The 27136-nt window shown below is 42.1% G+C and overlaps 1 protein-coding gene across 2 annotated transcripts in view; it reads left to right on the forward strand.

Annotated features, from left to right (window-relative positions):
* LOC144603940 (3-phosphoinositide-dependent protein kinase 1-like) overlaps window positions 1–27136 on the forward strand; it is a 78434-nt gene that overhangs the window by 36577 nt on the left and 14721 nt on the right. For both annotated transcript variants that reach the window (XM_078417785.1, XM_078417783.1), the window contains exons 2-5: window positions 15487–15780; window positions 20803–20845; window positions 24611–24748; window positions 24960–25104. In XM_078417785.1, the coding sequence (XP_078273911.1) occupies window positions 15541–15780; window positions 20803–20845; window positions 24611–24748; window positions 24960–25104 (566 nt within the window). In that variant the 5' untranslated portion in view covers window positions 15487–15540. The remainder of the gene's footprint in view (window positions 1–15486; window positions 15781–20802; window positions 20846–24610; window positions 24749–24959; window positions 25105–27136) is intronic.

Consider the following 27136-nt stretch of genomic DNA (forward strand, 5'->3'; position numbering starts at 1 on the left):
ATCATGTTGCAGGTCAATAATCTATCATTAGAACTAGGAAAAGTTATAGATGAAACATGAGATGCGAGGAATGGAAGGTGATGGGAACAGAAGAGTGATAGGAAAGAGGCAAGGAGAAGGAATAATTCGCTTTGTGGTCGCTGAAGGAGGGTAGTAAAGATATTTCTGGAGGAGGCGTCAATAGCAGTTAAGTGAAATCTGAAATCTTGGAAGTAATTCCAAGGGGCCACAGTTTAAGAATAAGGGGTAGGCCATTTAGAACTGAGATGAGGAAAAACTTTTTCAGTCAGAGTTGTGAATCTGTGGAATTCTCTGCCTCAGAAGGCAGTGGAGGCCAATTCTCTGAATGCATTCAAGAGAGAGCTAGATAGAGCTCTTAAGGATAGCGGAGTCAGGGGGTATGGGGAGAAGGCAGGAACGGGGTACTGATTGAGAATGATCAGCCATGATCACATTAAATGGTGGTGCTGGCTCAAAGGGCCGAATGGCCTCCTCCTGCACCTATTGTCTATTGTGTATAATTGGGGCTGTGGTGGAAGAGCAAACACCTAGAATTGGTGGGTGGGGGAAACTTTTCTCTTCCTCACGGCGCGGGGTGCGGCTCGGCCGCGGGACTTAACAGTGCCCGGTGCGGCTCGGCCGCGGGACTTTTCATCGCCCGGTGCGGCTTGGCCGCGGGACTTTACATCGCTGGTGCGGCTCGGCCGCTGGACTTAACAGTGCCCGGTGCGGCTCGGCTGCGGGGCCTAACATCGCCCGGTGTGGCTCGGCCGCGGGACTTTACATCGCCCGGTGCAGCTCGGCCGCGGGACTTTTCATCGCTGGTGCGGCTCGGCCGCGGGACTTTTCATCGCCCGGTGCGGCTTGGGGCCGCGGGACTTTACATCGCTGGTGCGGCTCGGCCGCTGGACTTAACAGTGCCCGGTGCGGCTCGGCTGCGGGGCCTAACATCGCCCGGTGCGGCTCGGCCGCGGGACTTTACATCGCCCGGTGCAGCTCGGCCGCGGGACTTTTCATCGCTGGTGCGGCTCGGCCGCGGGACTTAACATCGCCCGGTGCGGCTCGGCCGCGGGGCTTTACATCGCTGGTGCGGCTCGGCCGCGGGACTTTTCATCGCTGGTGCGGCTCGGCCGCGGGACTTAACATTGCCCGGTGCGGCTCGGCCACGGGACTTAGCTGCGCAAGGCTTGGTCGCGGGGCCTTCCATCGCCCGGCTCGGCCGCGAGACGTTTCAGCACCCGGTGCGACTCGGCCGCGGGGACTGTGCGGGTCGGTCGGGGACGAGCTGTCTGTCCGTGGGCATGGGGAAGAGAGTGGATGTTTTGTTGCCTCCATCACAGTGAGGGGGTGTTTGGAGTCATTGTGATGGACGTTTGTGTTGGGGTTATGTGTCTTGTGTTCTTTTTTTGCATGACTGCTATGTAGTTTCGTTCGGTACCTCGGTACCGAATGACAAATAAAGCTCTGTTATGTTATAAAAGACTGGAATGGCTTGTTATCTGAAATTGTTGAATTCAGTTGATTTAGTGTGCCTCCGGCGAGATGGCTTATGTTTAAAGAACTAATACGTAGCTTAAAAATGTTTATCCCATGAAGCCAAAATGCCAACAGGAAAAGGTGGCCTATGTGGCCATCAAGACAAATTAAAGATTGTGTAGCTCTTCCTTTGATCTAATACTGCGCTTTCCAAAAAAAACAGTAGCCTGGGGGTTAGGAACATTTCAGAATTCAGCAGAGGAAGACATTGATAAGGAAGGAGAAATACAGTTCAAAAGTATTCTAACGAGAAACATCAAAACAAATTGCAAGAGCTTCTATAGATACGTAAAGTAGGATGTTGTTGGGTGCGGAGGGTGGTTGTTTTTCAGACTAGTGGTGTGCCTCAGGGATTGGTCCTGGGCCCATTGCTGTTTGTTATCGATATCAACAATTTGGATGAGAATGTACAAGGCACAATTATTAAGTTTGCAGATGACACTGAAGTTTTTGATGAAGTCGCTTATCAAGAATTATACCGGGATCTTCTTCAACTGGGCAAGTGGGCCAAGGAATGACTGATGGAGTTTAATTCAGAAACATGTGAGATGTTGCATTTTTACAAAGTCAAACCAGGGCAGGACCTTCACAGTGAATGGTAGAGTCCTGGAGAATGCTGGAGAGAAGAGGAATCTGGGAGTACAAGTACATAGTTCCCTGAAAGTGGCATCATTGGTAGGTAGGGTGGTGAAGAAGGCTTTTGCCACACTGACCTTCAGTCATGGAAATTAGAATAGAAGTTGGAACATTATTTTACAGTTGTACAATGCAACGGTGAGACTGCACTTGGAATGGTGTGTTCAATTTTGGTCACCCTGCTTTAGGAAAAATGCCACTAAGTTGAGTGACATTTTTAAGAGTGCCGAAAAGATTTACGAGAATGTTGCCTGGTCTCGAGGGAATGAGCTGCAGAGAGAGGCAGGGATTTGATTCTTTGGCAGAAGGGTGATCTTACAGAGGTGTGTAAAATTCTGGGGGAAATGTACAGGGTGAATGTACCAGTCTTCTGCCCAGGGTAGGGGAATAAAGAACTAGAGGGCATAAGTTTAAGGTGCGAGGGGAAAGATTTGATAGGAATCCGAAGGACAACCTTTTCACACAGTGGATGGTGGGTATATGGAACATGCTGCCAGAGGAGGTAGTTGAGGCAGGTACAATAACACCATTTAAAGGACATTTAGACGGATACATGGATAGGAAAGGTTTAAGATGTGGGTAAATGGAAGAGGATAGATGCAGTAGGCCTGAAGTTATGTGCTGTATGACTAACTTATTACTACCCTTAACAAAATGTCTGGCGATTAAAGTCTTAGCCAGGAAAAGTCTCACTATCTACCCTTGACACTCAATGGCATTCAATTAGACAATGTCCTCCTGGTGGTCGTCATTGACCAGAAACTCACCAAGATCAACAACTTACATACCATGACAAATAAACCAGGTCAGAGGATGAATATCCAGAAATGAGTGACTGACTCCTAAACTCCTGTCTCCAAGGCACAAGCTGGGGGCAAAGTGGAATACTTTCCACTTTCCTGGATGAGTGCAGCTTCCAAGAAGCTTAATGCAATCTAGGACAAAGCAGCCTGTTTAATTGTTATCCCACCTTCCACTTTAAACGTTCATTCTCAACTATACTGAGGCACAGCGACTAAAGTATGTACCATAACAATCTGCTATGGTACATAATGGTACAAAATGTCACTTGCTTGGGCATCTCCCAAAATTGCAGCATTTGCTAGCAACGACAAAGGTTTCACTTGCAGCAAGGGCAGCAGGCACATGGCGACACCATCAGCTGCAAGTTCTCGTCCGAGTTACATAGAATCCCCTCTTGGAAAATATATCAACATTTGTCAATTCTGAAAACCCTTCCCAAAAACAGTGATTCACCAAGGTGACACCATCGCCTACTCAAGGACAGCCTGGGATATGCAATATTGCTGCCTGTCACGATGATGCGCAAATACTGAAAAAGGAATAAGGCGAAGGCAACTAGAAGTTCAGGAGTCAGTTTAAATGAAGGTCCTCCGAGCAGTCGCCCAATCTGCATTTGGTTTCTGAACGTGGAGGAGATCACCTCGTGAGCATGGAATGCAGAATACTAAATTGGAAATATAAGTCATTTTTTGTTTCGTGTAGAATGCAGGCTTGGACCCTGGGTGGAGATGATCAATTGTCAGAGGGGATGATCCCTTTGGGTGCTGAACAATGACAAAATGCGAAGATACGTGCGGTGGGGCAACCAGTTGGAGTTCTCGGAAATCACAGGATGAAGTATTGAATGTGGAGGCCAGTGGGGTGTGAGATATGGACAAGTGGAAGCCTGTCTTTGATATGGGTGGGTGAAGAGATGACGATGTGGTTGCAGGAAATGAAATGAATAAAGTTAAGGTGTGGGAAGGAACTGCAGACGCTGGTTTAAACCGAAGATAAACGCAAAAAACTGAAGTGAAGGGACAGGCAGCATCTCTGGAGAGAAGGAATGGGTGACATTTCGGGTCGACACCTTTCTTCAGACTTAAGGTGTCGGTGGGAATGCACTGGACGTGGGGAGAGAAGAAATGGGACAGCTTACTGAAATGTTTGGTGTACCGGCGGCATGCTTGCTTTTGAATCCGAGGGAGGAGACAAAAGTGTGGTTGAGGGACTGCTGCTGGAGGCTGCGGAAAGTAAAATTTAGTTCAATGGCTCTCAGAAAAAAGTAGCCCAGTGTTCTATGATCAGTCATGGTCTCAAAAGGAGGTGTGAAGCGGTTGGTATCAAATGCTGATGTTCAGCATTGACGAAGCAGAGATCAGTTTGCCAAACAGCAACAGTTGGATGATAATGTTGATATTGGTAGTGATGGTGGAGTGTTGCAAGTTCAGAGAAGAGTAGGTAATTGTGAGTAAATGGATTGGCATGATTGAAGCAGTTAGTTTCACGTTAGGAGTTGGTGCTGAGGTATTGCACCTCTGGCCGACCACAAATTCACACTTTTCTAACAAAATCAAATGTTTTGCCATAGAAGTAAAATATCCCATCGAAAATTTTGAACATAGCTTTTGTATAAACATCGGCGATGTTTCATTTATTTACAGTCAATACAGTAATCCCATCAAATATTATTTATAGTTATAACGTCACATTGTCCCCCTCTTTTGTGAGGAAGCCACAAAACATTAAGAAATAGAAATAAGGAACTGCAGATGAGTCTGAAGAAGGGTCCCGACCTGATCCATGTTCGCCAGAAATCTTGCCTGACCCGCTGAGTTACTCAGACACTTTGTGTCATATTCATTAAAATCTTGCCTCCATTCTCTACCTCCACATAAAAGTTATTCTTTTGGTCCTTAATAGGCCCTATTCCGTCAACAAACAGTGCAGGTTTCCTTGGTGCATCAGCCAATATTTAATCTATAACTATCAGTACCAAATAGATTTTCCCATCATCAATTTGTGGTTTTATCACTTTGTATTCCATCTTCTACATCCCCATCCCCCTTGATTTGCCTTTTGTGCTTGGAATTTTGTTCCTTGTCTGTTTCGAACCATTTTGGGATTAGTCATGTTTTCCAAGAACTGAGTTGTAATGACTTGATCACAAATTGTTATCTAATTAATGTGGCTTTCTCTCAGGGCAAATGGTTCACTTTTTTTGCTGCTGTCGGTTAGGGAAACATTCAAAGCTGCTGACATATGTTACCTTTATCATTTATTCTATTGCAGATCTTTACGATCCTTTAAATGTTTGAATAAGTGAATTGTAAAGATGAAGACTGCAACTGTGAGGAATTAGTTGTGTAAATGATCCAATATAGGAGTCATATAGCATGACGCTGCTAAAAGGATATGTATATATTCATACAACTTGAGCATTGTTTTGATGCAAGACCTGGGAAAGACCCACATGTAGTAGTGTACAATCTTTTATGAAGAGATACTGAATCATTAAATTGCCAGCTTCTCGAAATTCAGTAACTTGTAACCCTTTTTGATTTGGTGTGTAACATTAATAATTCTTCATGGGTTAATGAGTGCAAACAAATTTACTGATTAAAAAAAGTTCTCAATCCTGGAGGAAATAAACTCATGTTAACTGTGATTTTGCAGATAAGAAAAGGATATGAATTATTTATTTTATGTAATCAGCTTCCAGCTGCTGTTGGTAGTACACGGATCACCTTTCTGTTTGTGGAAATGGATGGGCCTTCCAGGTAGTATATTGCACAATGCAAAGTGTGCTTTTTCCTGAACCCTGATCCAACTTATTTTCCTTCATGAAGTTTGGGAGAGTGAATGATTTTCACAGTTTTGGTGAAACTTTGCATTCAGAGGCTTTTTCATGATTCCAACCACCCTTAAAAAACATTACAATTCCTTCAGCCTTCCCTTGCTTACCATGGCTGAGAACCTTGTTGATATTGTACAGGTGTGAGAATTTTTTGTACTTGATCTTAAAGCTATTCTGAAATGATTTGGCAACCTTGTTTAGACTTTCTCATTTCATGAATATCTGAACTGATCACAGCCCATCCAAATCCTGACATTTTTTCACATCTTTTGATCCAGCAACAAAGAACGTTCTATGAATTATAGTAATAAATCTGTTCCTTAAATTTCCTTTCCACAAGGTTCGTGGGAAGCATATTTCGGTAATATCTAACAAAAGGTTGGCAGCGATGAAATAAACTTATTTTCTTGCACAAGAAATAATTGGACTCGCAGCAGTTTGTATTGATTCAGGCGTCAACAATGTGTAAAAAATAAACTGCCACCTGTTTCTGAAAGTTTTTTTTTGGTATGAAATCAATGCCTAAATATTCTGTGGCTGAAGGCAATATTGCAGAACAGTGGTACACAACATTTTGGAAGGCTTATTGTCAAATTGAAACACTTTTGAGAGCTACTTAGATGTCCAAGTCCAGTACTTCATGAGAGATCATTTTCACTGTACCGTAAGTTGGATTTTTCATTAGAGTTCAACATTGGCATACTGATGTCCTACAGTTCTCCAGCAGTTACACTGAGAGACTTACCTGTTGAACTATTTGTTTGGAAAAGAATGGCAGCAGGGGAGAGTGGTAGATTTCATGTAGTTCACTTTTTGCCAAATTATTTGAAATACTTTAAATGTGCTTAATTTATAAATGTCCTTAAACTTATGAGTTGATTTTGGTTACTGAATGAGTTTTACTGTCCGTGAATATCTGAGTCTTGTAACAGTTCCTCTACTAAAGCACTCAACAGCAATGAAAAAAATCCCCTTTCCTCGCCGTACCATTTTGTCAGCTGATATTTGTACAACCTTTAATGCAATTACGTATCCATTAATTGTCTTATTTTTAATTTATCAATAAGACTTGCATTTCTATATTAACTTTGACTTGCTTCGAGAACATTGCAATTACTGAGTAGCAGTCAAGCACTCTGAAAGTATGGTCAATAATAATGTGGGAATCATTTACTTCTGGGATTGCATTCATAATAACGAATTGTAATTTTCTAAAGGGCAAATAGTGTATTGAAGCAACTTTGGAAATTATGCCACATAATGTTTGCTGTCGGAGGAGGCAGTTTAAATTCTTGGTCTGTTATCTGCAGTAACTAATTTCTAGCAGATCCACAACAGGGATGCTAGATTAAGGCAGAGCATCAGCCAGATCCTATCTTCCATTCCTGACCTCCTTAAAGAAATGAGATCATGCAGATAAAAAGACAGGGGTTGGCTTGGTTGTGAATGTATTTGATTGATAGTTTCATGTGACTGTCATTGTTTTAAAGACATTGTTTAGAGCAGTTTAGCACTGAATGCCAGTGGCTCTGGGATTATAATCTAGAGAGGAATTAATATTTTAATAAAAGGAGAAAAAAATTGGTGAAAGCAGATTTTTGTTGATAATGCGACTCGCTACTTGGTTCCTTATCCATGGAAGTACACTAATGACCAATTTATTTTGGTGAGAAGTGTTTCATCACAATATAACACGTTCACACACAAGCCTTGATGGACTATCACCATCTTTGAGAAAATACCCTTTAAGTTGTCAAATTTCATCCATGAAGCCTTGGAGAGAGAGAGCATTGTAACAGGCCATTTTGCCCATCGAGTTCGTGCTGACCATTATCCACTTATGCATCCAACATAAACCTGATCAATCTTTTTTCACACATCAAACCCTTTTCTCCAGAAATCACACTTGTGAATTGACTGTAATGCCTCCAATGCAGATACGATTTCCTGAATTTAAAGTGTCCTATCAATCTAATCCCAGTAAAAACACTAATGGGGTTAGGAGGGAGCGCCTCCTAACCCTATTCTCCTGCCTTCTTCCCATAACCTCTGACACCTGTACTAATCAAGAATCTATCTCTGTCTTGAAAATATTCACTGACTTGGCCTCCACAGCCTTCAGTGGCAAAGAATTCCACAGATTCTCCACCCTCTGACTAAAGAAATTTCTCCTCATCTCCTTCCTAAGAGAACGTCCTTTAATTCTGACGCTATGGCCTCTAGTCTTAAGACTCTCCCTCGAGTGGAAACATTTAAGGTAGACACAAAATGCTGGAGTAACTCAGCGGGCCAGGCAGCATCTCTGGAGAGAAAGAATGGGTGATGTTTCGGGTCGAGACCCTTCTTCAGTCTGAAGAAGGGTTTTGACCCAAAACGTCACCCATTCCTTCTCCAGAGATGCTGCCTGTCCCGCTGAGTTACTCCAGAATTTTGTGTCTACCTTAGATTTAAACCAACATCTGCAGTTCTTTCCTAAACAGTGGAAACATTTAGCTTGTTTTTAGTTATGTGATTATTTCAGTGATGATTATACTATTGTTAGCAATGTGATTATTTCAAGATATTCTATATTAAGTGGTATATGTTGACCAGGACTCCTTCAATAACTTTGCTCTTCAAAAATGTGTAATGGGATTTTTTTAATGTCCATATGAGAAAGATGATGAACTATTGGTTTTCTCATCATACAAAAAAAAAATGTAAGAAGGAACTGCAGTTGCTGGTTTAAACCAAAGATAGACACAAAATGCAGACACAAAATTCTTCAGTCTGAAGAAGGGTCTCGACACAAAACGTCACCCATTTCTTTGTTCCAGAGATGCTGCCTGTCCCATCCAAAATAAATACATCTCTGTCAGTGCAGTACTCCTTCAGCAATTAATTGGTGTTCGTTATGTCTTGTGTTCAGATGTTTGGAACCATGTGTTATCAAATGAGCTATGGCTAATGACTTATCATTTCTAGGAGCATGACTTTTATTCAGTAATATTGGACAGCTTAAAGTAATTCTAAAATTTTGAACGTAGTAGTTGCAGTCACATGGCTTTGTAGTAGCAAGTTTTGTTTTTATAAAAGTCTGATTTTATAATGCAAGTAAAGAGTTAAATGCCACTGACATATATTTTAACTATCAAGAAATAACGAAAATAGCAATGGGTGGAGATTGTACTGAGTCATTCAACAAGATCTTATTTCTGTCAGGATTGAGTTATCACTTTGTAGAAAGAATGAAAATGAGACTAACATCCCGAGAGAGAGGAGGTTTCATTTCACACCCAGCCAAAAGTGGGTTGCAAGTTTCAGATTGTTTGAAATAATTCTGTAGCCCATTTCACACATTTAACTTCCATCACTGAAAGATAACGAGCCCCAGAGTAAAGTGTAAGAATCCCGTAAGCAAAAGAGAAACAACTTGCACTTGTATGGTGCCTTTCATGACTTTGGGTCAGCTCGACCTGCTTCACAGCCAATTGGGTACTTGTTTTTGAGGCACAGCCACTCCTGTGATGACCGCCAGTTTGAGCCAGCAAGCTCTCACTAATATAAATGTCATAAATGACTATCTCTCTGCAAAGGTAGACACAAAATGCTGGAGTAACTCAGCGGGTCAAGTTTTGCACACTGCAAAACAAGTTTTGTTGTATGGGAGGCACATAACAATGACGGAGAGACGCAATACCGACCATAAATGGACACAGATTATGTTGTATGAGCCAGAGATGCAAGAAGCTTAAGTCGTAAAAAAAACGTTTAATTTTCAAATGACCATGTGCAAGACTTAACCAAAAAGCACAGAAGTTAAAGTTGTTAAAGAGCCTGCCTCCGGATATGCAATCCCAGCACAGGTGACATTTTGGTGTTCCTAAGCTACACACCTTTCGCTAAGATTTAAGGATAAAGGATAGTACCGTTGGAAGTAACCCAGTGCATCCAAGTTGGTGAGCTTGTCCAGTCAAACAAATAGCATAGATTTGAGCTTGCGGATTTGAGTTTGCAGGAGGCTGGTGAGAAACCCACCTGCTGTTTAGAACAAAGAATATTGAAACCTGGGCTTATGTAGAAAAGGGTTAGATCAAAAGATAGAGCGATCAGGATCGGGGAGGATGGAGTTTTGGTGAATAAATACTTAGAACATTGGTCTTTGTGGAATATTATTGGCTTTCAGTAGCCATGTTTACCCGTGAAACTGCTGGGATAGTGTTCATACATTAAATACAAAGGTATTCCATAGATGGCAGGTAGGATTCCCAAGTTGCTTCATGTACCTTTCCAGGTAAATATTGGGAAGTGGTTGGGAATATAAAGGGAAAGAAATTGTCCTTGGGCAATTCCATAGGACCATGTTCAATTTTTGATACCCCATTATGGAACGATTAGAGGATTTAATTTTGCACGCGAGTGATAATTATTCCAGGGATGTGATTAATTAGGTCGTCTCCCCCCCCCCAAGGAATTAGGTGGTTGATATTGATCTATCTTGTTCAAAGGCATATTCAAAGAAACTATTTTATCTTATTGATGTAGTCAACCCATGTTTCCCCAGTCAATCCATGACGCACGATGCACCCGAAGCATGGCGACTCTTTGTGTGCTGGTCCCAAAAGAAGATCTACTATCATCCAATACAAACTTTAGACTAAACTTTACTTTAGACTTTAGAGATACAGCGTGGAAACAGGCCCTTCGACACACTGAGTCTGCGCCAACCAGCGATCACCCCCTACACTAACACTATCCTGCACACTAGGTACAAGTTTACAATCGTACCTAAACCAATTAACCTAGAAATCTGTATGTCTTATTGGAGTGTGGGGGGGAAACTGCAGCACCCAGAGAAAGCCACACAGTCACAGGGATAACTACAAACTCCATACAGACAGCATCCGTGGTCAGGATCGAACCCGGGTCTGTGGTGCTCAAAGGCAGCAGCTTTACCGCAAGTGCCACTGTGCCCCCCTTTTAAATCGCTCCACTCTCTTAGATCTCATTTCCACTTGAAAATCTATCAGTATTTCTAACTGTACTACAATACTAAAAAACTATTTTTTGCATTCTGATATATTTTTCTTTGCTCGACCCGTTGTACGTGTTTCTGACTTGATTGTGTCATGTATAGTATTGAATGATTGGATAGCACGTTTTAAACAAGTTATAAATGCAGTTTAAACCAGCTTCTGCAGTTCCTTCTTACACATAAATGCAGTTTAAAATGGGTTTGCACTGTCTGTGATCTGACACAAGTAGTTTATGTGGATGAATTTATTTCTGTTTCCTTTGTCCCGAGAATATTTATTAGTGTTCCATGAGGCTAATTTTTCCAAATTAAAGTATTTATTGTAGGAAAATAACTGCAGATGCTGGTACAAATCGCAGGTATCACAAAATGCTGGAGTAACTCAGCAGGTCAGGCAGCATCTCGGAGAGAGGGAATGGGTGACGTTTCGGGTCGAGGCCCTTCTTCGGATAAATAAATAAATAAATAACGTTTTTATTGTGAGACATATTGGTTCCATTTTCTCACATTCTAGTGAGAAAAGAGGCAATCGTTGTAGTATTTGGTATTGAATTCACTCAACATGTTTCACTGGCTTCAGTGTGATCCTAGGGAAGAAACCTGCAAAGTTTCTGTGTCGTATGTAGATTGCTAAGACTAAAATTGTTGTTTAAAACATATAGTGGAAAGTACCAGATACTACTTTTGTTCAGTAGAAACATCCACTTTTTTAGTACAAAACAGCAACTGGGCTGATTCACGAAATGATTTGAAAGGGGGTGTGGTATGAAATGCTGGCCATCTTCAATATTCTTCCTTGTCTGGTTATTTGAGGTGCTGGAGAACAGTAAAAAATATATGAATTATCTTATGTGTAGGAAGGAACTGCAGATGCTGGTTTACACCAAAGATATACACAAATGCTGGAGTAACTCAGCAGGACAGGCAGCATCTCTAGAGAGAAAGAATGGGTGATGTTTCGGGTCTTCAGACTGAGAGTCAGGGGAGAGGGAAACTAGAGATATGGAAGGGGATGGTGTGAAAACAACTGATCAAAGCAACAGATCTTATGTTATCTATGTTGCCTTGGTTTATAGATTCAAGCCCACTTTTCTAATCGATGACTTGAAAAAGTGTAGTCCTCCGATTTCTTGGCTCGTTGGCATTCAGATCTAGCCCAGTGGGTGCATGTCCAGGCCTAAGAGGTGAGAGGGACCAGATTTTATCATTGCTTCAGTGCAGATTCAGATTGGTTAAAATGGAACCAGAAACAGACTACTGAAGGAGCTCAACCTAGAGGATGTGTGGCATCTGTGGAGGGAAAGGGTTTTTTGATGTTTTGGGTTGAAACCCTGCATCGGGATCAGTGTCCTAAATAAAGCAAGGTCTCAACCTGAACCATCAACATTTCCATTCCCCCCACAGATGCTGCTTCCCCCTTTGAATCTCTCCAGCTGTTTGTTGTTGTTTTGCTCCAGGATACAGCATCTGCAGTCCTCCTTGTTAAAATGTATAAATAATACAGGAGCTCCTCCTAATGGCTGAGCAGTGCAATGAATTCACTGTTCTGCAGATAATTAAAGCTACAACCATCAGCCCCAGGCGGTTTATTTGGCTGTTGTTTTCCTGTCCACAAGGTATTTGCAGCATGTGTGGTTACCAGAATAAAAACAAAGCAATCTCCCTGATGGTGTTTTTGGCTGTTGTTCTCATGTCCAGGGTGATCGTAGCATATGTGGTTATCAGAATAAAATGAAGACCATCTCTCCAGGTTAGGGAGCCATGCCAAATCTGCAGCACGCCCCATTCAATGTCCTGGGTTCAATTCAGTCTGCCAACAGCAGTGTTATTGACAAAGGAGAATGAAAAAAAAAAATCAATTATGCATGCATCTTCTTTATGCTTCCAACATGATTCACTTTCAAGTTGAGTTTTCGGATGGAGGTGGTGAGTGGGTGGATTACTGTAATCTGCATATAAGGTTTAGCACCTTTTTCCTCATGCAGTACACTAACTTCCTGCTCGCAATTGCTTTTCGTTTCAATTCTACAATTGACTGATCTGAGTTCATATTATAAGGGGGATGGATAGGGTAGATGGTCAGAATCTCAAGCGCCTCTTCTTCCTTAGAAGTTTAGAGTTTTGGCATGTCACCGAATACTGTAACAAACTTGTAAGAATGTAGAGTACAACCATACCGGGCCATGATGCATCCTAACTGGTTGTATCGTGGTTTGGCATGGCAATTCCAACGCACGGGAACTGGAGGCTGCAGCGAGATGGAGAGACCGCCCAGTCCATCACGGGGTACACCTGTCCCCACATTGAAAAGCAGCTATATGAGGTACCACAGCATCTACATGAGTTGTTACCTCAAAAAGGCGACATCTATCAGTAAGGATCCCCACCATCCAGGCTGTGTGTTTCTTGCTGTTACCATCAGGTAGGAGGTACAGAAACCAGACGTCTTGTGCCACCAGATTCAAGGACAGCTCAATGGGTTCAATGATGCTTTTACTGTCACACCTGCGAAGTGCAAACACAAAGTGAAATTATTTTCTTACAAACAGTCCAGTAGAGTATTGCATTATCTAAACACACCACAGATGAGCAAATTATACAGAAATAGTCTACTGACCCTGCATGCAAAAGGCGCATATTTTGCCGCTATTTTCAAAGTCCAGTCCCTGCTCTTGGTATTATTAGCGGTGCCCATTCTAGGCAAGCCCCAGGCTGCTGCGGGTCTCCAGCCGTCGCCTTCCCCTGGATGTGCGGGTCGACCTGTGAACTGACGTCCCTCTCCTTGCCCGTCCACCTTTGTGCCCTGGGGGTACACCCCCACCGCCGACCTTGAGGGCGTGGTAGACCAGAAACCAGTTCCCTCTCCTCCTACCGGCTTTGTTCCTCGCTGGTCTCATCCGTCGTTGTCACTGGCTCCATCCTCCCGGTCTCTGGTCTTCGGGGGATGAGCACAGGTCAGCTCAGTGGGCTCGCCCTTCCAGGCTGCAGTTCTCCGAGCACGAGTTAGCTTGGCGGCTTTTCCTGCTAGGCTGCGATCCACTGTGTTTGGTCACAGGGGACTGGCTCGGTGGATGCCTCTTATAGGCCACGGTGCTCTGGGAGCTTCTGCCCTACTTTCCTACAACCATCAGGTTCTTGAAGTGACCTTGCACAACTGTATTCCTACCCTGGCAGCTGAACACTATGACCACCTCTTGCACTGCACGGACTTTTCCCCCCTAATTTTTTTGTGCTTTTTTTATTTTCACTGTCTTGCAGAATGTTTGTGTGATTGATATTTTTGTGTGTTGTCTGAGTATTTGTGACGATGATGCTGCTTCAAGCAAGATTTTCATCGTAGCTGTACCTCACTGTACTTGTGCATATTGACAATAAACGACTTGACTTGAAGATAGGCACAAAATGGTGAAGTAACTCAGTGGGCCAGGCAGCATCCCTGGAGAAAAGGAATAGGTGATGTTTCTTGGCTGACTTGACTTGAATCTTTTTTTTCCCCATGTTAGGGATATGAGAAACAAGAGGGCATAGTTTACGGTGAGGGGAAGGTGCTTTGAAGGAAACCTGAGGGGGGATATCTTTTCACAGTTTGGTTGATATCTGGAACATGTTTCCAGTGGATATGGTCATATCAGATAGATTATTATGTTTGAGAGGCATTTAGACAAGCACTTGAATAGGCAATATAAGAAAATAACTGCAGATGCTGGTACAAATCGATTTATTCACAAAATGCTGGAGTAACTCAGCAGGTCAGGCAGCATCTCGGGAGAGAAGGAATGGGTGACGTTTCGGGTCGAGACCCTTCTTCAGACTGAAGAATAGGCAATGCCGAGAAGGCTAAGGACTTACTGTGAGCAAATGGGCTTAGTATAGATGGGCAAAAAGGTTGGTGTTGACATGGTCGACATTTCTGTGTATGTGAGCCTGTAATTCTGACTGATTATGATTCTTTCCCAAATTATGGTTGGAATCTTGATGTTAGTCTAGTTCAGGAATTGATCTAATTATATGTCATTGAATCTCAAGAGAAGTGGCGAAATGGACAATAGAAGTATATTGAGTCCAACTCCATTCCCCGCCAACCTCTGCAGGAGAAAGGAACATTGTTGGAACGCACTCATTCTGAAATTTACTGTTCCCTTTCCCATCGCGTAGAGAGTGAATTTCCCTTTCTCCCTCCTGTGTGCTTGACAGCCCTCCCCTCCCTTGGGTGCATGAGTAATGTTTGCAGTTAAGGGGGTCATGTTCCCATAGAATTGTAGAAAACTTACAACACTGAAGGAAGCTATCCAAGATTCTCAGATGACAGAGAAAGAGTTGTTTGACCTCTTCCCTTCTTCCACTTGCTCCACGGTCCTGCAGGTCACAGTAATCCAGCTGCACTGTTTAAATATGATGCATTCTACCTTGTGTTAGGTGAGGAATCCAGTTCTGAGCAATTTTTTAATGACTTTCCTGTATTATAAAATAACCTGTGTCATAGGACATCTTGTGCCTGGTTATATGGTGGTTGTTTCTCATTCTCTCACTTGGATTGTGTAAAAATGCACATAATATATGCAGCTGCCTCGATTAATTTCCCATGTCTTGAATTGTTTTGGTGTTTTTTTGTATGATTTTTAATGGAGCTTTTTTTTTTCCTTTTTGCTTTGTTTTGCAGTATGATGTTCCCATTCAGTCGAGTGTAGTCCTTTGCTCTTGCCCATCTCCATCCATGGTAAGGAATCAACCAGACTCCAGCGTGCGACCATCGGTCTCTGGTGCCACCATGGACAGCAGCGCAGGTGATACTGGCCCAGTGGTGGGCTCTTTACCAGGGCACGCAGGGCAACGGCAGCAGCCCGTGGTGCCGACCCAACGGCAGCCGGCACCTGGCCACACTCAGCAACCACGGAAAAAGCGGCCAGAGGATTTCAAGTTTGGCAAAATTCTGGGCGAGGGAGCATTCTCAACAGTAAGTATCTTCAACTTTTATTTGTAGATTGCTGTGTCTTTAAAAAGGCCGAACTCTTGTTTATATGAAAACTTGCCTGCGTTCATTCTCATTCTTATCGAAGCTAATCATATTTCCATTGTTAAAAGCTAAGGGGTTATCTATGTCCAGTTCATTCTGCATCGGTGAATGGAAAAGCAGATTATATGTTACTCGTAACTCGAAAAAGTAGCAGATACATTGTAAAAGTGTGCCTTGTCCGCAGTTTAGACTGGATCATTTGAAAATTCACAACACTAACATCTGAGTCAGGAGATTATGAATTCAAATGTTGCTCCAGGTATTGACACTGATTGTATTCTGACACCTCGGCTCAGCGCTGAGAGAAGGCACAGTATTCATCATTGCAATCAAGAGACTTTTGCTGCCTTGAGTCAGCTCAGCTATTTGTAGCACAATGCATTTAATCTCATTCCCTTGCTTTCTACAAAACCCTAGAATTTTCTTGCCTTCAAATATTGACCTAATTCCTTTATGAAAACTGCAATTGAATCTCCTTTGGATGCATTTTCAGCCCAGGTTGTAACCACATTCTGTGTTTAAAACAAAAATACCTCTGGATTTTTTTTACATTCAGGTAAATTCTGTGTCCCATAGATTGGCTAAAAATAAATTGTTTTTCTCTACCTGCCCAAACCAATCTATCACAATTCTGCACCGCATTTTCATTTGTCTCAATCTTGTATCCTGCAAGACAAACAGCCCTGATATCTCCATTTTGTCCTTGTAACTTCCTCATTCCTGTCAGTTACTCTAAGTGCTTCATTTTCTAAGGCCGGTCTTAGATTTTTATATTCTTGCTAAAATGCGGTAACCAGAATTCAACACACTATTCAAGCACCTAAATCAATATTTGATAAGCCTTCAACAAAATATATCTGACAAAAAATGTTTTGTCTTTAACGGCGGCACGGTAGCGCAGCGGTAGAGTTGCTGCTTTACAGCGAATGCAGCGCCGGAGACTCAGGTTCGATCCTGACTACGGGTGCTGCACTGTAAGGAGTTTGTACGTTCTCCCCGTGACCTGCGTCGGTTTTCTCCGAGATCTTCGGTTTCCTCCCACACTCCAAAGACGTACAGGTATGTAGGTTAATTGGCTGGGTAAATGTAAAAATTGTCCCTAGTGGGTGTAGGATAGTGTTAATGTACGGGGATCGCTGGGCGGCACGGACTTGGTGGGCCGAAAAGGCCTGTTTCCGGCTGTATATATATGATATGATATATATAAAACCATACTGGCTGTACGTCAGCATTTCTGATTTCTCCAAGTAACCAATAATTGTTATGCTGATTATCATGTCTAAAAGCTTTCTTATCTCTCTTGTTAAACTGATCAGTTTTCCTTATATCATCATTTCGATGAGTGTCTAAAGTACAATATCCTCAATTCGTGTGGCACCATTCTTGTATCCAAGGGTATTGGAACATCATGGTCACCTTTTCTGCAATTCCCACCTTACTTCACACATCAGCTTGGGCTGCTTGCTATCTGAATCAAGTGACTTGGATACTTTAAGCTCCTGCCAGCCTTTCTTGTACCTCTTCCCTCTTCATTTCCATCTCCTGCATTATCTTTGATATATTTGTAACAGAGACTTTCTCTGCATCCTTGATAAATGCAAAATATTCTGGAAGATTCCAGCCAAGCCCACTTCCTCCATTAGAAAGAACAGATAAGATGTACAAAGCTTGTGTTCAGAGGGACCGTGGTTTTCTTGTACACATACAGATTCAGCAAACAATCAGGAAGATAAATGTTGGCCTTTATTGAAATAAGAGTTACAAGAAGAGATATCTGCCTCCATCTATATAGAGTTTGGTGAGATTGGTGAGATTGCACCTTGAATATTGTGTACAAGTTTGGTATCCTCACCTTAGCACAAACATACTTGAGCTAGAAGAATTGCAGTGAAAGTTAACCAGATAAAAGTAATCTATTTGCTCTCTGAGTCCATTTAACTTTCCCTTTTCATAGATGCAGTTTTATCTGCTTATAGAAGCTCTGGGTTTCATTTTATTCCAGCTGCAAGTCTTTTCTTAATTTCTTTGTTTTTCTTCACCCTTAGTATTCAGACCAACAATTAACCAATGATTTGTATTGTATTTAGTACAATGTTACTGTATTTGACTTGTGTAGTTATTTGTCCACACAACTGATGAGACTTTAATAATAATAATAATACATCAAGATTATCAATATTGCTGCTTAACTATGGCTTCTTTCCATGGGAAGCACTTGGCCAGAATTATGTAATCTATTCTGGCCTTTTGAAATTTTGGCTATAAATTTCAGTCTCATTTTTTTCAACATTTTGCTTGTTTGTTGCTCTCTGGAGATGTCCTGAACTTGGGAAAATCCATGGCAGTCCAAACAATGAGGTATCTTTGTCTCGACCCGAAATGCCACCCATTCCTTCTCTCCAGAGATGCTGCCTGTCCCGCTGAGTTACTCCAGCATTTTGTGTCTATCTTTGATTTAAACCAGCATCTGCAGTTCTTTTCCACACACAAATGAGGTATCTTCTCTAGCTGGTAACATTGTTTCATTGGGTAGATTTAGACCTAGTGCTTGAAAGAGTCCTTGCTTCAATTTTTTAAAGTGCTATTGATCAATCAGTTATTCTGGAAACTGGCAGGAGGGCATTCATGTCCATGGTGAGGTGATTCAAACTAGATTGGTCCTTTTCTACAGTAAACTCCAGCAATGGTCCTGTATCATAGATTCATGCAGTCAGGTAATGACTGAGCCCTTACAGGAAGTAGAAAGCAAATAAAATTGCAGATGCTGGAATCTGAAACAAAAACTGTAAATGCTGCAGAAATTCAACCTGTGGAAAGTAAAAATAGGTAATGTTTTGGGTCAGGGACGCTCGGAACTGGAGGAAAAAATAGAAGCAGGAGTAGGTCACCAGGCCCCTCAAGCCTGCCCCATCATTCAATCTGATCACGACTGATCTGTGCTCGATCCTCCTTTTCAGTACCATTTCTCCATAACCTTCAGTTCCCTGATCTTTCAAATATTTATCCTTCCACTTTAAATATGTCTATTGATCTAGCCTTCACCATTTTGGGGACAGAGAACTCCAGAAATTCTCTTAGAAAAAATGTCTATGCACCTCAGTTTTAGAATTTATTTTGCATTTGTATTTCTTTCGTGACTCACAAGCGAAAGCGTCCCAAACTCTACTCTGTTAGATCTTGTACAAGTGAATAAGGTCATCCCCGACTCTTCTAAACTTCATGGGAGAGCGGGTGGATTGCGGACGAATCCCCCACCCCCCCTCGCCTGCTTCGAAGTAAAGAAAATAGTTCCTGATTAGTTCCCGAAACTTTGTCTCTCTATCCACAAATGTTGCTTCTCTGGTTCTTCAAGCATTTTTATTTTTGTTCCCTGAGAGGAAGTGAGAGTTGGTCTGCTGTTGGGATTTGAGTTACCTAATTGTCTTCTTTATCCTGCTGCAATTATTGTTATCCTCAAAAACGACATCACTTTTTAAAAAAAAAACATCAATGCTTCTTTTGACATACAAAGCATTCTAAGCTTCAGGCTAAAGGAGTGAACAATGATACATTTGTAATTTATTATGGGATTTTTCCTTGCCTCTAAACAAATCAGTGAATATCATCTGCACACAATTGGCTTTGGCTCGAACCCATGAATCGTGCATTCCTTCTACCTCCATTCTAGGACTTCAATCCTTTCCAAAGCACCATTGTTTCTGGTTTTAATCGCTCCCTGTAGCACATTAGAATTACAATCGTTTGGTGAGAATATTTAGTGAGATAACTATTCATAGTACCATTTATTAATGGAGGGAATTTAGCAGCACAAGTTTCTGTTAAAGGGTGTTTCATGGATTCAAATGACTACAAAAGAATGCTATATAGATTTTCTTCACTGTAAATCAAAATACAGACATGCAAACGCCTGCTCCCTTATCAACAGCTGATGTGTCCCTGAATGCTTCAGCCATTTGTAAGTGTGGGTGTTCACCTTGAGGTTTTAGCACTTAATAATAGCAACATTAAAACAAAGGTTATGATAGCTAAGGGAAGTCCCAGCTATGACAGATAGTGTTTCAGGTCAGGGATTTAACTGGGGGGACTTTCAATAGTAAAGAGAAGTAACCACATGGATCAATGATTGTGGGCACCGTGGACATCAGTCAATAGACAATAGGTGCAGAAGGAGGCCATTCGGCCCTTCGAGCCAGCACCGCCATTCAAAGTGATCATGGCTGATCATTCTCAATCAGTACCCCATTCCTGCCTTCTCCCCATACCCCCTAACTCTGCTATCCTTAAGAGCTCTATCTAGCTCTCTCTTGAATGCATTCAGAGAGTTGGCCTCCACTGCGTTCTGAGGCAGAGAATTCCACAGATTCACAACTCTCTGACTGAAAAGGGTTTTCCTCATCTCCGTTCTAAATGGCCTACCCCTTATTCTTAAACTGTGGCCCCCTTGTTCTGGACTCCCCCAACATTGGGGACACGTTTCCTGCCTCTAACGTGTCCAACCCCTTAATAATCTTATACGTCAGTGACCCTGGACCCTAAAGGTGGATAATTTACCCCAGGCATTGAGGGCAGATCAATAATTCTGGATACATGAAGACAGTCAGTAACCCCAAGCACAGCAGATGGGTTAGGGACCAGTTCAGTTCACCTTCTCCAAGCTAACAATGGTCTATGCTACATTTTGCTTGATCTGTGTCTCTTTTGATCTCTTACACTTCCTTATCTCTGTTACTCCCTCTCCCCTGACGCTGAGTCTGAAGAAGGGCCTTGACCCGAAACGTTACCCGTTCCTCCTATCCAGAGATACTGCCTATCCCGCTGGGTAATTCCAGCATTTTGTGTCTCTCTTCGGTGTAAACAAGCATCTGCAGTTCCTTCCTACAGTTGAATTTGTATGTGACTGTATTGCCCAGAGGAGATTTCTGTGCTTGGGTGTAACTGACTGCTTTGTTTGTTTCTCTGTAGGTTGTGTTGGCCCGTGAGCAAACAACTAGTAAAGAATATGCTAGTAAGTAACAGCTAATTGACTCTCTTTCCAGTGCACTTGATAGATTTGGGCTGTCAATCCACTGTGGCTCACAGTTGGTTTTCCCCAGATGACCAGAAACAACTATATTAGCTTTTGAATTCAAAACCTGTACAGGCTTTGGAAACTCCCATGGAAGTGATTTGAGTTCATTAATTTGTGGGTTTGATCACACTTCTGAGTTCTGAATCCTGGAATGACTCTTCTCTTCCTCTGGCCAAGATCACCTAACCCACCGCACCACAGCCAAACTCTGGGATAAATAAAGAATAATTGGGAAAGGCAGTGCTGGCCACATTTGTGAACCTCACAATGGATTTCTGTAGTAACTGTGTTGGGCAGCACAGTGGCGCAGCGGTAGAGTTGCTTTACAGCGGCAGAGACCCGGGTTCGATCCTGACCACGGGTGCTTGTCTGTATGGAGTTTCTACATTTTCCCCATACCTGCATGAGTTTCCTCCCACACTCCAAAGATGTAAGGGTTTGTGGGTGAATTGACTTGGTATAATTGTAAATTGTCCCTAGTGTGCGTAGGATAGTGTTACTGTGCGGGGATCGCTGGTCGGCATGGACTCGGGGCCTGTTTCCGCACTGTATCTCTAAACTAAACTAAACTGTAAGGCAAGTGCTGAGAGTGTAAATCTCAAACTTTTAATTTCATTTTGCTTCGTGGTCCATTTTGAATCAAAAACTGTAAGCAGATGTTAATGATTTCCTGTTTTTATTATCAAGTTGATTGGAAACCTGTTCCATTTCCCCCAACCTCTTGTGATACTAAACCCAAGAGACAAACTGGAATTAACATGTCACCGATGATTCATCCTGTTATCTGACAACTGGCCTCAGGGTCACTGCTAATACTTTATGAACTGTTAACAGTAAGATTATTCAATGAGCCATTCCTTCAACTGCACCTCAAGACCCTAGCACATGTAAGGCTGAACCCTAATTTCATGTTTTCATATTGTATCCAATTAAATCCGAGTTAAAGGCAAATTATGTCAAACTGTGAAGATTTTTCACAGTGATAGAGGGTCGGTGAGAGAGATGTGTTGGACATTCTGTTTGTGTACTTCCAAAGACTTTTGACAAAAATGTCAGGCAATGGACATCACAATTGAAGGCTATGGGAAAATAAGGGCTTAGCAAAAGGGCTTTGCTGCTTAGCAAATTGGATAAATAACAGAAAATAGAGAGTAATAATGAAAGGTGTTTTGTAGACTGAGGGGAAAGTTTACACTGGAATTCCCCGGGGGTCAGTAAGAGGACCAATGGTATCCTCAATAAATATTAATGACTTGCACTTGGGTAAATTTTCGAATATCTCAAAACCTGGAGGCACGGTGAGGACATAAAAGAAATATCGAAAGATTGGTGAAATAGGCCGGTGGATGTCTGGTGAAATTCAGTGTTGAGTAGATAATATAAACTCGATGTCACGCTTCTAAAAGTGGCGCAAGGAAAGAGACATGTGGGAGTATGTGTGCATTGAAAGTAGATAGGCAGTTTTCAAAGGTCATTAATATATATTTTTTAAACATAAATCTTGTGCTTCATAAATAGTAGGGAAGCGAATAAGAGCAAAAGAAGCGATGATGAACCTTTGTAAAAGACTGTTTTGGCCATAACTGGCACATTGTGGGTATTTCAGGGCACCACTCTATAGGAAGGATGTAAGGGTTTTGAGAAAGGTGTAGAGTTGATTTGGCAAAATTATTTCAGAGATGAGGGGCTTTAGTATTCCAGACAGATGGAGAAACTGGGGGGTTGTTCTCATTGGAAAGGTGAGGAAATTTGATAGAAGCATTTAAAATCACGAAGAGCAATGGCGGAGTAAATATCCCTCACTGGCGGAAGGTTCAAGAATAAGGTGCATAAAATAGAGGTGATTGGTTAAAGAGCCAGAAATTACTTGGGGAAAGTTTTTTCTTTACACAACAAGAGGTTCCAGAACAGAATGTACTGCCAGGGATGGTTTGTAACACCAGGGATAGTTATGGAAGCAGATTTAATAGTTCTGCAGGGAGCTAGATAAGTATCTGAAAGGAAAATAATTTCAGGGCAGTGGGGAAGGGAACTAAGCGAGTCGGGCCATTTTGTTCATGTATTGGTGTGTTGATTAAATGTCACCACAAGGATTAAGATATAGAGAAAACCACCAACTCTGCAGACCAATAAAGACCCAACCCCATTGTGGTACAATTCATGTGTGAATTAAATAGACCAAATAGCCTCATTATGTGCTCTAACCAAGAAGGGTCTCGACCCGAAACGTCACCCATTCCTTCTCTCCTGAGATGCTGCCTGACCTGCTGAGTTACTCCAGCCTTTTGTGAATAAATAAAAATGTGCTCTAACCAATCTGTGATTAGCTCCAATATTGGCTTTAGATCACTAAAACTAGCTGCTTGCACTTAGATTAGTTTAGCTTAGAGATACAGTGCGGAAACAGGCCCTTCGGCCCACTGAGTCCACGCCGACCAGCGATCACCGCACATTAACACTATCCTACACACACACTAGGGAAAATTTACAATTATACCAAGCCAATCAACCTACAAATTTGTACGTCTTTGGAATGCGAGTGGAAACCAAAGATCTCGGAGAAAACCCACGCGATCCATGGGGAGAAGGTAGAAACTCTGTACAGACAAGTGCCCATAGTCAGGTTCGAACCCGAGTATCCGACGCTGTAAAGCAACAACTCTACCGCTGCGCCACCGTACCTCTGTAACATTGACTGTCTCTGCCAGACTTGGCTATTCCAGTGCATGGTGCTCCCAGCTGGCTTTCCCCATCCTTCTTTCTATAAACATATAAAACGAACTTGCCTCTGTCCTAAGTACACACATGATTCCCATTTCTGCTCCCATTTAAGGGATGACTTTGAATATTCAAGCATTTAGAGCCAGAGAGTCATTCAGCACAGAAACAGGTCCTTCGACCCAGCTTGCCCGTGCTGACCAAGGTGCCCCATCTACACTAGTCTCACCTGCCTGCCTTTGGCCCATATCCCCTCTAAACCATTCCTATCCATGTACCTGTTCAAATGCCTTTTAAATGTTGTTATAGTTCCTGCCTCAACTACCTCCTCCGGCAGCTCATTCCAAATACCCATCACCTTCTGTATGGAAAAAAAAGTCTCGTTCACTCTAATCTTTCCAGTCATGGTGAAGGGTTAACGGAATGAATCATGAACAGATCTGGAACCAAATCTGTGCATCTCCAATTCTAGCGCAACGATCATTCCAGATTTGATTGCTGCCCTTTTGATGGCCATGATTTTAGCTGGTAGAGCCTAACCTGGAGAGCCTAATCCTTCCAATATCTTTCTATTTCTCTACCCTCCCCAACTCCATCCTTAAAACCAAGACTATGTTCATCTTTCCAAATATCTAATTTGTGGTTTGTTGTTAGATATTCAGTTTCTTGGGATATTTTAGAACATTAAAGGTGCTTTACAAATAAGACTGTTGTTCTTAACAAGGTGTTGGGTCTGGTCTGCAGAGTTGGGTTTCCAGTCCTTTCCACTGTACTTCAATCCTTGTGATGAATATGTGCATGGCTTAAGCCTGGATTGAATTCTGGCCAAGTAATCACCCACTGTTTCCCATCTGGGAGTATATGAAGACTCTTTTGTTCTTTGCAGCCAACGACAGCATCAGGCAATTTAAGTTTTGTTCTAATTAACGCAGGCACAAAACATGAAGTCAGTAGCTTCAGTTAAGTAATTACTTTATCTTACAGTAAAAATTCTGGAAAAACGTCATATCATTAAGGAGAACAAGGTACCATACGTGACCAGAGAGAGGGATATCATGTCTCGGCTGGATCACCCCTTCTTCATAAAGCTCTACTTCACGTTTCAGGATGAGGAGAAGCTCTGTATCCTTCGTTTTTAATGAATGTTTCACTCTTTTGCCTTTCATTGCTTGAAAGTGCAAAGGAGCCGTGTTTGTCGTAAAGCTGATTGGCACTTGTCGGAAGAACAGTTTTCAGATTTATTTAATTATAGAAAAATGTTTTAAGTCAAGAATTGTATTTCAATCTTTACAGTCTGAGCATTTGATGATTTGATTCCTGAACTTTCATGCAGATTTTGGCCTTAGTTACGCTAAAAATGGAGAGCTACTTAAATACATTCGTAAGCAGGGTTCTTTTGATGAGAACTGCACACGGTTTTATTCTGCTGAAATTGTTTCGGCGCTAGAGTACTTGCATGAGATCGGGATTATACATAGGTAAGGACTTTTATTACTTTTTTGTGATTTAAAAAGTAATTATTTTCTCTGTTTCTATGACATGTTACTTGCTTCAATAGCATAAATTGAGCAGTAGACCTGGTGTCTCTTGATCAAGGAAAGACGTTACTCGCCTTGGTAGTGTGATTGAATCTGGTCGCCACCTAGGCACTGATGGAGAATGCAAATTCATTGGTCAGTATGTTGAGCACTTGAGTCGCGGCGCCATGTCCAAGCTGTACAAGATGTTGGTAAGGCTGCATTTGGAGTACTTTGTACAGCTCCCATTGCCCTGCTGTTGGGTGGATGCTATGAAACTGGAAAGGATGCAAAAAGATTCATGAAGATGTTACTAGGTCAGGAGGGTTTGAATTATAAGGAGAACGCAGATAGGCAGCGTCTTTTTTAACTCGGCAGTCTAGAAGATTGAGGGGTGACCTTATAGAGATTTATAAAATCATGAGGAGTGCACAAAAGGTGAATCGTCATAATCTTTTCCCAAGGGTAAGTGAATTCAGAACCGAGGGCATAAGATTTAAAAGGGTCCTGAGGGACAACCCTTACATATAGAAGATGGTGTGTACGTGGAGCAAGCTTCCAGAGGTAGCAGAGATGGGTATAATTACGCCATTTAAAAGACACTTGGGCAGGTACATGGATAGGAGAGTTTGGGCCATGAGCAGGCAAGTGGGACTAGCTGGCTTGGGTAACTTGAACAGCATAGATGTGTTGGGCGATAGGCCAGTTTCCAGTCTGTGAAGCTCTATAACTTCATTACCCTCAGTGTGAAGGTGGTGATACCAGTCCAACCCCTCCCTCTCACCCCCTGCCCTTCTAATTGTAGGTATTGTAAAGGCCCGTTTGTGACCCTGTCCCTTGTGTTTTAGGTGATGAGTTCTGAAACCATATATTGAGATTGTTCAGTGGCATATATATTTAGTTTAAGCATGAAATGTCCATGAGAAAGTTGCACTGTAAATACACAAAGTATGTAGAAAGAGTTAGTCAAGGCATTTCTTTGATCAGAAAAGTGACCAATTCAAATCTAAGCAAAGATAGGTCGGCTGGCTATGATTCAATAGAGATGGTGCACAGATAGCAAATTAAAATACAAACTATGAACTTCCTGAATTCCCTAGGTCATCTGACAATGAGAGGAAAATTGAACCAGATATTGAAAATCTGCATGAAAAAGGAAGGAATATTAGAAACGATGAGGAAACAGGAAAGGGTTGCCGGGAACAAGGGAAGGAGTGAAGTAGTTTACAGGGGAAATTAACAACTAAAGCATGGGAGAAATTAAATCTGATTGAGCATGTTGAGAGAGTGAAGGTAATAAATATGGATATGTCAAGTCTCTCGTGGTGAAGTTAGGAATGCAGGAAGGTTGGGGAGGGCTACATACTTGAATTCTTGTTCTTCAATTCAAAGGCAACATGGTGGATGTTGGAAATCTGAGGTAACAGGAAGCGCTGGAAATACTCAGCAGACCTGGTAGTCTCAGTGAAGAGAGACATGCTTTAGATCTGTGACCCTCTGGCTGGAAAGTGTGGGAGCAAAATTAGATGCTGGACTGAAGACTGGAAGAAATGGTTAGAAAGATGTAAAGAGAGAGTGAGCAGTTGTGTGCCAAAAAGATGTGGGTTTAGAGGTTCAAGTAGTACCAGCAGAAAGATGGAACTGGCCAGGAAAGTGGAACAATGGTTATCTGAAATTGTTGAATTTGCATAAAAACTGAGATGAAAATCTTCAACTTTTGGTGAGACAAATTTCCAGGCTCTTCAACAGATAAAGGACTGTTCCTTGAATTTTCACTGTCTTCATTGGCATAGTGCACAAGGCCAAAGGCAGAGGTTAGATTGGGATCATGAACTAAAATGAGAGATGATCACAGTTCACAGGTAAATTTGTGGTTTGTCAAACCACCTCAATTGCATCTACAAACTGGATTGTTTGTTGTTACACCTTTGGGCTCCTTTCCTGTGAGCCCATCTTCAGTACACCATTGAGAGGTACTGCACTGCCTTTTAAA

Source organism: Rhinoraja longicauda, chromosome 21, assembly GCF_053455715.1.
Source record: "Rhinoraja longicauda isolate Sanriku21f chromosome 21, sRhiLon1.1, whole genome shotgun sequence".
Lineage (NCBI taxonomy): Eukaryota > Metazoa > Chordata > Chondrichthyes > Rajiformes > Arhynchobatidae > Rhinoraja > Rhinoraja longicauda.